Source organism: Alligator sinensis, unplaced genomic scaffold (genome assembly GCF_000455745.1).
Source record: "Alligator sinensis unplaced genomic scaffold, ASM45574v1 scaffold784_1, whole genome shotgun sequence".
Taxonomy (NCBI): Eukaryota; Metazoa; Chordata; order Crocodylia; family Alligatoridae; genus Alligator; species Alligator sinensis.
Genome location: NW_005842318.1, coordinates 452,089 through 464,255, shown reverse-complemented (window position 1 = coordinate 464,255; position 12,167 = coordinate 452,089). Strand labels below are relative to the sequence as shown.

Here is a 12,167-nt window from a genome sequence, read left to right as displayed (position 1 = left end):
CACGACGCTGAATACACAAGAAGCTGTGGGTGTTTTAATTAGAGCGGCTCCCAAGAGTTGCTCTAATTAAAATGCTAGCCCTTCCCCACACTGTGGAGCACATGTAAAGACACCCAAGCAGTCTTCTTAAGAGAGATTGCGCCAGATTTGGAGAGTAACGCAATCACTGAAACAAGAAACATTTGATTTGTCATGATTTATGTTTATATTTCAATATCACTTGAGAGTCACTACTGATATCTTTGTAATTAAACTCACACCAGGATCTGGGAATGGACCCCTCATTCTTCAGCTCCAAAATAGAGGCTTCGAGTTAGGGATGTACCAATAGGGATTTTTGAGAACAGTACCGATAGCCATTGGTGACACGTACGGGGTGCATGTGGGTGCACATGCACCCCCTGAGATTGGCAGTACACCCCCTAAGCTGGGCCACTGCTGATGGCGCCTGTGGGTCATTGCCACCCTCCCCCCTCACCACCACCATGACCCCGCCGACGACACTGCCACCGCTGCCTGTGTGTGGTCACCATGCCACCCCAGCCTCACAAAGCATGCAATGTTTATGCCAATAGCCAATATTTAAGGAGGCATATCAGCTGATACTGATCCAATATCTGATACACTGCCTGCAGCATGTAAGTCTGGTGTGGTAGGAGAAGGGACAGGGGAAGGAGGGAGAAGGGAAGGGGAGTGGGGGGGCAGATCAAGGCCCCGCTGTGAGGGAGGGAGGCAGGGGCTGGGGCAAGTGCTGCCCAGTCAGGGAGGGCAGGCCAGGGATGAAGCTGCAGCTTGTCTGCGGGGCGCAGGATAGAGCAGGGCTCATCGGGGGGATGCGGGGGGAGGCATGCATGGCTGCTGCTGCTGCCACTCATCTGGGAGGGCACGGGGGAGCGTGTGCCCCCAGATCTGCACTGGGCAGGGTGGGCCGGGGCTGTTCTCCACAAAACCTGGGCCATCCAGGTGGGGCGCAGGGTGGGTGGCAGAAACACTGGGAGTGGGGGCTATGAGGGGGTTACAGCAAATTTTGGGGTGGCTGCAGCCCCCCCTGTAGCTCCCTCCCAGCAGTACTGCCCCCTGCCCAGCCCAGGCTCCGCTGAGAACTGGCCCGGCCCCAGTCCACCGTGCAGATCCAAGGGCACATGCCCCCCACCCCACCTTGCCCTCCCAGATGAGTGATAGCTGCAGCAGTGGGAGCTGGTAGACAAGCCGCCTCCACCTGCCCCATGCCCCCTGGATGAGCCCTGCTCCATCCCACATCCCTGGACGAGCTGAGGCTTCATGCCCCGCCTGCCTGCCCCAACTGGGCGGCACTTGCCCCTGCTCCAGTTCCAGTTCCTGCCTCCCTCACAGTAAGGCCTTGAACTGCCCCCCACCCCCCCCAACCAGCTGGAGGCAGCTCTCCGCGCTGCGGGCTGTGTCTTCACTGCCTACATGCTATGCTGCAGCTGAGCACAGCAAGGGCATTTATTGGCCCAATTATTGGCCACTTAAGGCTAATATCTGATATAGATAATTTTCTTTATATCGGTACCGAGCCGATATCAAACTGATGTATCGGTGCACTTCTACTTCTAGTATGTTAGCCAGCAGAACCTTTTCTAGCTAACTGTACTAGTTCTATGCCTCATCTTCTGTGGCTAAACACAGGAAGGCAGCATCTTTCAGTCACTTAACAAAAACCAGTATTGTAAAGAATTCTGTCTTACAAGAATGTAGGGCAGACCCTACAGTGAGAGACTGCGGGACCTGAACCTATTCAGCCTCCACAAGAGAAGGCTGAGGGGGGACCTGGTGACCGTCTATAAACTCACTAGGGGGAACCAGAAGGGTTTGGGGGAGACGCTGTTTCCCCTAGCCCCCGCTGGCATAACAAGGAGTAATGGGCACAAGTTGATGGAGAGGAGGTACAGATTGGACATCCGAAAAAATTACTTCACAGTTAGGGCGGCTAGGAGCTGGAACCAACTTCCAAGGGAGGTGGTGCTGGCCCCTACCCTGGGGGTCTTTAAGAAGAGGCTGGATGCCTACCTGGCTGGACTCATTTGAGTCCCGTTTTTGTTTTTAGGGTTTTTTTTGTTGTTCTCCCGCCCTGGCGGGGGGTCGGGCTAGAAGATCTATTAGGTCCCTTCCGACCCTAAAACTATGAAACTATGAAACTATAAGATAGAAGTGATGCCCCCCCTCACCAAAGACAAAAATCATCTTTTCCCAAGACACAGAATACTTCCAGAATCTCTTAGAATGTATCATTCAATAAAACATATAGTGACATAATCCTGTGGTAACCTATAGGATTAGCTGTGTGGGCCTGTCTACAATATGTTGGACCACTCCCATGAACAGTATCATGACACACCCCATCCATTTAATCCTGCTGTGTGTGTACCAAATGATGAAAAAAAAGTAGCATAACTGCTCTACCAAGCACGCTCAATCTTGAGCGTACCATCGGCATGCACCAAAAAACCAGCTGCATTACATTTTTTTGAATTTGGCATGAACAGAGCAGGAGAGGGCTGGGCAGGAATGTTTTGACAGTGCTGCTCCTCTACATACTGACATGGTGCAAATATGCTCTATTGTTTTTTATAATTCTTTATATAGATAGGGTGACCATACGTCCCAGTTTATCTGGGACATTCCTGGATTTCATAGGCCATCCTGGCATCCCGGCTTGGTGAAAATTGCAAGAAGAGTCCCAGAATCGGCTGCTGCAGGCAGAGGCAGGAGGACAGGGGAGCACGGTACAGTCTGGCATGGAAGCAGAGTGGCCTGGTACACCAGGCAGGCAGGCATTGCTGCTGCCACCTGCACATACCCATCTGGGCTCTTCCTGAGCAATGGGTGGAGGTGGGTGGGAGGTAGGCTGAGCTGGGCACTGCTCCAGTCCACCCCCCTTGCTCCCACACCGCAGCAGCAGTGGCAGCTGCCTGCCCACCCACCCATCATACCAGGCCACTCCACCGGACTGTGCCCTGCACCCTTGCCTACCTGCTTCTGCCTGCAGCAGTTCCACTAGTGGAGGCGATGGGAAGGGCAGTGTCCCAGATTTCCTTAAAAATTATATAGTCACCCTATGTATAAACCTTGTTGTGGTTTCATCCCCACTAACTGCCTGTTCCAAAAGGCAGTTTCCATGTATTCTAGTCTTAACATGTTCTTCAAGATTTAGTACTGGATTTGCCAATGTGCTGTAAAGATGGCACAATCTGGTCCTCAATCATTTTGTTTATTAATAATTTAACCCTTTGTGTACTACTAATATAAAAATAATTTTACAGCACTTCATAATCAGCATCACTGGACTTTCTAATTCTCTCTCTCTCTCTCCCTAAGTGATCAGACTGGTACTTCATTTGATTGTACCTATCTGCAGAAAAGCTACTATTCCTCAATCTGAGAAATATCTTCAATAGGCCACACTGAATGTTTCCGGACTTCTCTTTTTAAGATGTATCAAATATTACACTTGCTGGAAATTAGTGAATCTGGCCTGCTTTCAACATATACAAGTCCTCAATGATATTATGTTCTTCAAGCCATTAGAATCTGCTCCTACACAAGACAAAAGCAGCTAAAGAGGAATGGTGGGATTATGTTACACTGCATGTCCCTAAATGGCAGTTTTCCAGTTGTGTGTTATTTTTGGCATCCATGCACAAGATGCGATTCTGTTACCCCTGCACTATGTCCATGCACTGGCTTGGCCAGTCTAGAAAAATGGAGGAGTTGAAAAGCTATTCCATTTTTAGCCCCAATAGCTAAATGGCTAAAGCACTTGCCCAAGAAATAGAAGACTTAAGTCCCTTGCCCAGAGAGGACTTGAACCCTTTCTTTCTGACTTTTTAGTACGGTGCTCCAACAACCATACCATGTGTTAGGCATTAAACATACCCTCTTTGGAAGCTGAGCCATTACAGTTTGCATTTACTAGTTACTGGATAAAATCCATGGAAAGCAGTGTGATGGGGAATTTCACTGACAGCAAGGGTCCAGGACAGAACCTAAGGCCTGCTCTCACCCAGAGCTGCATCCATCTCACTGATCAATGTACCCTCCAGCTTGTTCATTTCCTCCTGGCTCTACACAGCTCCTTTTCTTGACTTCCAGATTTAAAAGGAATGCTGGAAAAGGGCCTGGATAATGCCTTACGTGTGGTGGAGTGGTGACTGCTATGCCGGATATCAAAGGGACAAAGGTTCAAACCCCTCTAAGTAAGGAGCTTAGAGCCCAGGTTCAGGAATTCTTCTTGGACCTGCTCAGCTACTGGGGCTAAAATATGGGAGGAACTCTTCCTCCTCCTCTCTCCACACCCTTTAGTCACAGGTTTTTGTCTTACTATGTTTTCCTGACTTACACCCACTTGCGCATCCACAATGGGTGTGTACATGAAGCCACATACCTACATGGCCAATGCGCAAGGGTGGATCCAGAGAGAGTGCAGTGGTACAGTCATACCCGTTTGTGGCCACGCTGTAGGACCAGCAGCTGGGAACTTTTCTTAATTTCCCAAAGCAGGTAAGTATCTCCCCCCCGTTCAACACCCTCCTCTCTTCCCCTCCATCCTCAGCAGCACACTCTCTCTCCTTCTGTTCTTCCTACCCCCACCCACCACTAAGACTGGCTGATCTGGGGCGGACTGAGGCAGAAGGCTCCAGAGCCACTTTTATCCCACTCTAGCTGGGCTACGCAAGGAGCCAGGCTCAGCCAGGGACAGCAGTGGTGGCAGCAGGTGAGTTCCTCCTCCCTGCCCAGTCTCCTTGGTTGTTCCCCACCATCCTGACACCACTGCTGACCCTGACTGAGCCCAGCTGCCCATGCAGCCACTCCCCACCGCCCCAGTTAGAGTGAGACAGGAGTGGCCAGTACAGCAGCAGTGGTAGGCAATTCTCCTCTTCCTGCCCTCAGAGGCATAAGTAGAGAAAGGGGAAACAAAAGGGGAAAAAGACATGTCACTGAGCACAGAGGGGAAGTGGGAGGGTGTTCAGGAGGTGGGGGAAAAGATTTGTATTTGTTTCCCAAGGTATATTCCATCTTTGAACATTTCTGTACAATAGTTTCTGTTCAATTGAAAATTAGAATGAATCAAAATCCACCCAAGGTACAGCTTTCTGTTGCAGAATAATGCAAGATACTTCTGAAACCCCCAAATTTGTTTTGTTTGTTTTTATATATATATATATATATATATAGTGTATGTCTATATGAATAGAAATAACACAGAGAAATGCACATTTATTACTAAAATCTGTTTCAGTTCAGTTTCTACTGATAAAGCAGAAGTACTAAATAAAAAATATTAAGTCTTACCTGAAAGTGTAAAGCTGACTAATTTCCGAGAATGCTGACCAGAAGCACCTTCCTCTGTGCCTTCCATCCCCATCTGAAGAGAGGGAAAAATAAAAGTGCATCATGTATCATTACAGTTTTCATTTATTTTTATTTACACGAGGACAATTATGCAAGTATAAAATAGTACTCTGGAAAAGAGCCTGGGTGCAGAGCTGACCACAGGCAAAAAAGATGGTCTGGAGGTACTGGCATTCGTTACTGTCCTCCCCTGATTCTTTGAAATGTCTAGGATGTCTAGGATGCCAACTACTATTTGTGACGTCTCAATGCTGCAATAGCAGGGGTATGGACAGATATTAACAGAAAAGAGGCAAAATCTTGAGAGTCCTCCACCTACATGCATATATATAGGTGGAGGACTGCAGATGTGTGGAATGCCCTGTAGAATTAAGCCTTCAGCTGTTTAGGGGCCAGAAAACACTTGGTGACCCAGTCCAATTGCCCCTCCTGTTTGCTCTCCCATATCTATTCCCCAGTGCAATACAGACATCACTAGGGATCCTGGTCTTCCACGATAAAAAAAGCAAAATTGTCCAATAAAACACACACAAAAATCCATGTTTTTCTGTAGCAAGCCCCCTACAATGCTGACTGGCCAAGAGGCCCTTGCAGTGGCCCTGCCCCTCATTGCTGATTGGCCAAAAGAGCTGCTGTTCATGCAGCCCCCACCCATCACTAGTAACTGGCAGAGAGGGGTAGGGCCTCACAATGGGCAGCCCTCTCTGCCAATCAGAGGCAGAGGGAGGAAAGGGTGGCTGCCATCTTTGCTGCTGCCTTGTGTGCCAGCGGCTTTTCCCCTGCAGCAGGCTGCTGCAGCACCCATAAGAAACACTGGCTCCCAGTGGGGAACCAGCATTTTATTTTCAGTAACAATTTTTTCCCAGCTGTTCTAAAGATTCTCTGTAAAAACACAAATTCCACATTTTTTCATGGCAAACTGATTTCTAGGATCCCTGGAGATCACACACAGCATATGAACCACTGCACATGCAAAGGAAATGAAAGCTCTCACTCACAAGTGTTGGGATTTCTCCAAAACTAAATGTGCATTGGCATTTAAGTCTTAAGTGTGAGCTAACTACAGACATTATACAGCACTTCATTGCTTTCTACAGATGGGCCATTCATTGTTCAACAGAAAAGACATGGGCCAGTGAAGACATTGAGACAAAGTTATCAAAAGAATTAAGATTTATTAATAAAAACCTTTGTGACAAAAAAAAACACATCAGATTTCTAAGTGCGATGCTTGAGAAACTCAGACTAACTGAGGTGAATTTCAATTCTCCCTGATGAGGAATTTCTGTTTTGTTTTTGTTTTATCTGGGTTTTGCTTTTTAAAGTTTTGCCTGTTAAAACTGAATCTGTCCTATTGTCTCCTTCATGACCCCAGTTAGAGTGAGACAGGAGTGGCCAGTACAGCAGCAGTGGTAGGCAATTCTCCTCTTCCTGCCCTCAGAGGCATAAGTAGAGAAAGGGGAAACAAAAGGGGAAAAAGACATGTCACTGAGCACAGAGGGGAAGTGGGAGGGTGTTCAGGAGGTGGGGGAAAAGATTTGTATTTGTTTCCCAAGGTATATTCCATCTTTGAACATTTCTGTACAATAGTTTCTGTTCAATTGAAAATTAGAATGAATCAAAATCCACCCAAGGTACAGCTTTCTGTTGCAGAATAATGCAAGATACTTCTGAAACCCCCAAATTTGTTTTGTTTGTTTTTATATATATATATATATATATATATAGTGTATGTCTATATGAATAGAAATAACACAGAGAAATGCACATTTATTACTAAAATCTGTTTCAGTTCAGTTTCTACTGATAAAGCAGAAGTACTAAATAAAAAATATTAAGTCTTACCTGAAAGTGTAAAGCTGACTAATTTCCGAGAATGCTGACCAGAAGCACCTTCCTCTGTGCCTTCCATCCCCATCTGAAGAGAGGGAAAAATAAAAGTGCATCATGTATCATTACAGTTTTCATTTATTTTTATTTACACGAGGACAATTATGCAAGTATAAAATAGTACTCTGGAAAAGAGCCTGGGTGCAGAGCTGACCACAGGCAAAAAAGATGGTCTGGAGGTACTGGCATTCGTTACTGTCCTCCCCTGATTCTTTGAAATGTCTAGGATGTCTAGGATGCCAACTACTATTTGTGACGTCTCAATGCTGCAATAGCAGGGGTATGGACAGATATTAACAGAAAAGAGGCAAAATCTTGAGAGTCCTCCACCTACATGCATATATATAGGTGGAGGACTGCAGATGTGTGGAATGCCCTGTAGAATTAAGCCTTCAGCTGTTTAGGGGCCAGAAAACACTTGGTGACCCAGTCCAATTGCCCCTCCTGTTTGCTCTCCCATATCTATTCCCCAGTGCAATACAGACATCACTAGGGATCCTGGTCTTCCACGATAAAAAAAGCAAAATTGTCCAATAAAACACACACAAAAATCCATGTTTTTCTGTAGCAAGCCCCCTACAATGCTGACTGGCCAAGAGGCCCTTGCAGTGGCCCTGCCCCTCATTGCTGATTGGCCAAAAGAGCTGCTGTTCATGCAGCCCCCACCCATCACTAGTAACTGGCAGAGAGGGGTAGGGCCTCACAATGGGCAGCCCTCTCTGCCAATCAGAGGCAGAGGGAGGAAAGGGTGGCTGCCATCTTTGCTGCTGCCTTGTGTGCCAGCGGCTTTTCCCCTGCAGCAGGCTGCTGCAGCACCCATAAGAAACACTGGCTCCCAGTGGGGAACCAGCATTTTATTTTCAGTAACAATTTTTTCCCAGCTGTTCTAAAGATTCTCTGTAAAAACACAAATTCCACATTTTTTCATGGCAAACTGATTTCTAGGATCCCTGGAGATCACACACAGCATATGAACCACTGCACATGCAAAGGAAATGAAAGCTCTCACTCACAAGTGTTGGGATTTCTCCAAAACTAAATGTGCATTGGCATTTAAGTCTTAAGTGTGAGCTAACTACAGACATTATACAGCACTTCATTGCTTTCTACAGATGGGCCATTCATTGTTCAACAGAAAAGACATGGGCCAGTGAAGACATTGAGACAAAGTTATCAAAAGAATTAAGATTTATTAATAAAAACCTTTGTGACAAAAAAAAACACATCAGATTTCTAAGTGCGATGCTTGAGAAACTCAGACTAACTGAGGTGAATTTCAATTCTCCCTGATGAGGAATTTCTGTTTTGTTTTTGTTTTATCTGGGTTTTGCTTTTTAAAGTTTTGCCTGTTAAAACTGAATCTGTCCTATTGTCTCCTTCATGAACACAATATTTTGGAGGAGATTTTGCTTGTTCCCGTGCATAGTCTGCATCCTTTTGTGTCACTTATCACAAAGATGGACCTTTAGTTTACAGTTCAGTTGAAGGGATCAGTTGAGTGTCAGAGAACTGGTTCCAAAAAGAAACACTAGCCTCTCATCCAGCAGAGAACAGGCAAGTTTCCCCACACTGATGGAAATGAATCTCTAAGGCAAGGTGAAGGAAGACTCCAGACGTGTTAACCAAATGATAACATTTGACAAAGTGATATACCTGAACACACTTTAGGTTGTACACTGGTTTATATTTGCAATAAAACATGAAGTTACCTGTCACATTTTACATTTAAAAGAAATAAAAATAAATTAAGAAAAAATGCAAGTAAATGAGGGCATAAAAGGAAATGCAGTGGAAATTATATGACCTGCTTCCATAAATATAACCATAGCGGGAGTGTAAACTTATAGAAATATACTACAGATCAGCAGCAATTACCAATAGGTTGGATCCGCCTTGGACATCTCACTGAAAGCCAAAGAGAAGTTATGGGACTGATGAAGAAATCAGTGGATAAGGTTCAGTGGCCTGTCTTGGTCAGACTCCCTTATAAATGACTATTAAAGTCCCCTCTGGTCTTGGAATTTTGAAACACTGGGTCGGGGAAATGGGGAAACCTCTGCTTTATATCAGATGAAAATATAATGGCCATCTTTTCAACTACTTTATTCTTAACATTTTTACAAATATTGCTACATCAGTTTTTGGTTTTCATATGCATACCATAATTAGATAAAAAAAACAAAGCAACAGTAAGAATTAATCTGTACTAGATATCTAAGAATTTTCTCTAGCAAAATCCTAGCTAAATATGAAAATGATGAAAAAAAGAGCGATAACACTGGTGTCTCAGGTCTCCATTGGCATTGATGATTTTCAGAAAGGATGTACGGTAAGAGGAAGTTGCACTGTTTATATTGCAGGTCATATATCCTTTTCTTACTATTACGGCTATGATTCACCATTGCGTACACAATAACATTTCTCAAGGTAGTGTCCTAAATTTCATCGTCTTTCTCATTGACTAGGAAACTGCTATTCCAAATGACTTTATATGGGTAAATAAACTGTCAGCACGCACCAAAAGTGACCTGGCTGTCAAAGAACAATGGGTTAATTCCAGCTCAGTTTCCTCTCCTTTGCGCACATACTTGCGAAGCAAATGGAAATGTCACTGGCAAGGTTAGTCTAGACATCAAGGGTCACAGGAACTGTGTAGTTTTCAATTTACGGTTTTTGGCTCATGCTCGTATCGATTGCTTGTTATAAATGTTATTCATTATAGAAAAGAACTTGCTGATTCTAAGTATATTTTTTGTGCTGAGTCATTGTCACAGTTTAGACCACACTACTGATGGCTAAATGACAGACTGTAGCACCCAATTATTATGTAAATTATTATATTTACAGAAAATATGCCTCCACATATTTCAGCTTTAAATGAACAATATGTTCAGAGGCGGAATAAGCAATTTTGATGCCCTGCATAGTGAGGCTTCCACCTTCCAGGGCAGGGGGAAGGTGTTCCAAGCCACAGTTTAGACCACACTACTGATGGCTAAATGACAGACTGTAGCACCCAATTATTATGTAAATTATTATATTTACAGAAAATATGCCTCCACATATTTCAGCTTTAAATGAACAATATGTTCAGAGGCGGAATAAGCAATTTTGATGCCCTGCATAGTGAGGCTTCCACCTTCCAGGGCAGGGGGAAGGGGTTCCAAGTAGAAGAATGCAGCTCATACTGATGCTAAATGAGCACCCGAGGTGGTACCCCACTCACACACACCCTTAATTATACTATGTAATCTCCTTACGCCTATCTGTTCTGAGGCAGTTTCACTGCCAAGGAGTCCTCAGTAAAGCAGACACAGACCCCAATGCATAAGATCGGTCAGGATCCATTTTTATTTGATTTCAATATAAACAGAAGAGCAATTTCAATTCTTTCTTTTGATTCCACTAATGGTAAATAGAGAATGTAGAAAACTTATTTAGAGAGGCAATGTTCTATCTCATCTGGGAAAAATCTGAGCAGAGAATAGACTTGTTTTCTTTCCAGCAGAAAACGATTTACCACAGATAAAAAGCATGAGCATGTCTTGTCTCTGTCATAACTGACATAACCCACATATCAGGGTTTCTATGAAACATGCCAACAGGATGCTGTATCCTCCAGCTTCACACTGGAAACACTGAAAGGTTTTAGGTCCTACAATGATGCCAGATAGTTCTATGTGGTGTATTTAGTAAATACCACTATGGACTAAATCCATCATGGAAAAGTCTCACAACTAGTTGGAATCCTGCGCTCCCAGCAAAAAAAAAACCAAATGAGTATGCTTAGATAACATATACTTATATTAGAGGACAAGTACTGTTATTTTGAGTATAAAAAGCATTAGGGACCCTGAACTGACTTCTGAAAGAAATCAAGTGAATACTGAAAGAAAGACAGCAAAATAATGTTCACATATAACCTCAGATATTTGAGGGTGGCCACTGGTCCAGTTTTATACCGGACCATCCTGTTTTTAAACCCTTTGTCCCGTGTCTGTTTCTCAATGAGGACCAGACTGCAAAAAGTCCTGTTTTTCAGTTCATTGGTGGAAATACATGTCAATCAATTGTCCTCACGATTCTACTGGCTGTGCCTAGAGCTCGGGTATGAAAAGCTAGGGGGAGCAGAGTTCCCACCAGGGAGTCAGGGAGGTGGTCTTCTTGTGTAGCCCCATCCCTTGCTGCTGATTGGCCAAGGGGCCCAGTGGCTAATCAGCAGTGAGGGGTGGGGCTAAGGAGGGTTGCCCCACTGGAGTTTTAACTGTTACAAAGTGAAGACAAAGGCAATCCCAAATGCAAAAAAATACTATCATGGAAGAAATACATCCCTTAACACAGCCTTCCAGAGGAAAAAATGCTCATGATAAGCATTAAATTAGTGTCACAGCAGTGTTTATTCAGGACACTTGCAAGTAATGCATACACACACACACACACGTGCGCACGCACACAAAATAGGATGAACAGTCTTGATCCTGCAAAGTGCTGAGTAGCCCTTATAAGATGCATTATAAACTCACACTGAAGGTGTTCAGTACCTTGCAGAATCAGACCCAAAGCGCACAACTTTCAAAATCAGGCCCAAAGTGCACAGTTTTCAAAATATACTCAGACAAGTCACTGTGTGATCCTCCACCCTCCTGATCCAACAGCTAACATCTGCCGGGTCGCAAGGATTAGTCTAACTCAGGAGTGGGCAAAATACAGCCCACAGGCTGTATCTGGCCAACAGACGAACTTTGTCTGATCTGCAGTGGGTTCCTCGGTCCCACCTAGCCCAGGTGGCATCCGGCCCATGGTGAATCCTGCCACCCCCTGGATAGGCAGTGGGGCTGGGGCAGCTCTACAGCTGAACTGCCTTTGAAGGCAGCCCAGGCAGCGGCAGCTCCTTCTAGCCGCCA

At 44.9% G+C, this 12,167-nt stretch overlaps 1 protein-coding gene across 1 annotated transcript in view; it reads right to left on the bottom strand.

Annotated features, from left to right (window-relative positions):
* Window positions 1-12,167, bottom strand: part of HECW2 (HECT, C2 and WW domain containing E3 ubiquitin protein ligase 2) — a 324,758-nt gene that overhangs the window by 125,213 nt on the left and 187,378 nt on the right. Inside the window, exon 5 of the mRNA XM_025209949.1 lies at window positions 7,219-7,291. Coding sequence (XP_025065734.1) covers window positions 7,219-7,291 — 73 coding nt within the window. The remainder of the gene's footprint in view (window positions 1-7,218; window positions 7,292-12,167) is intronic.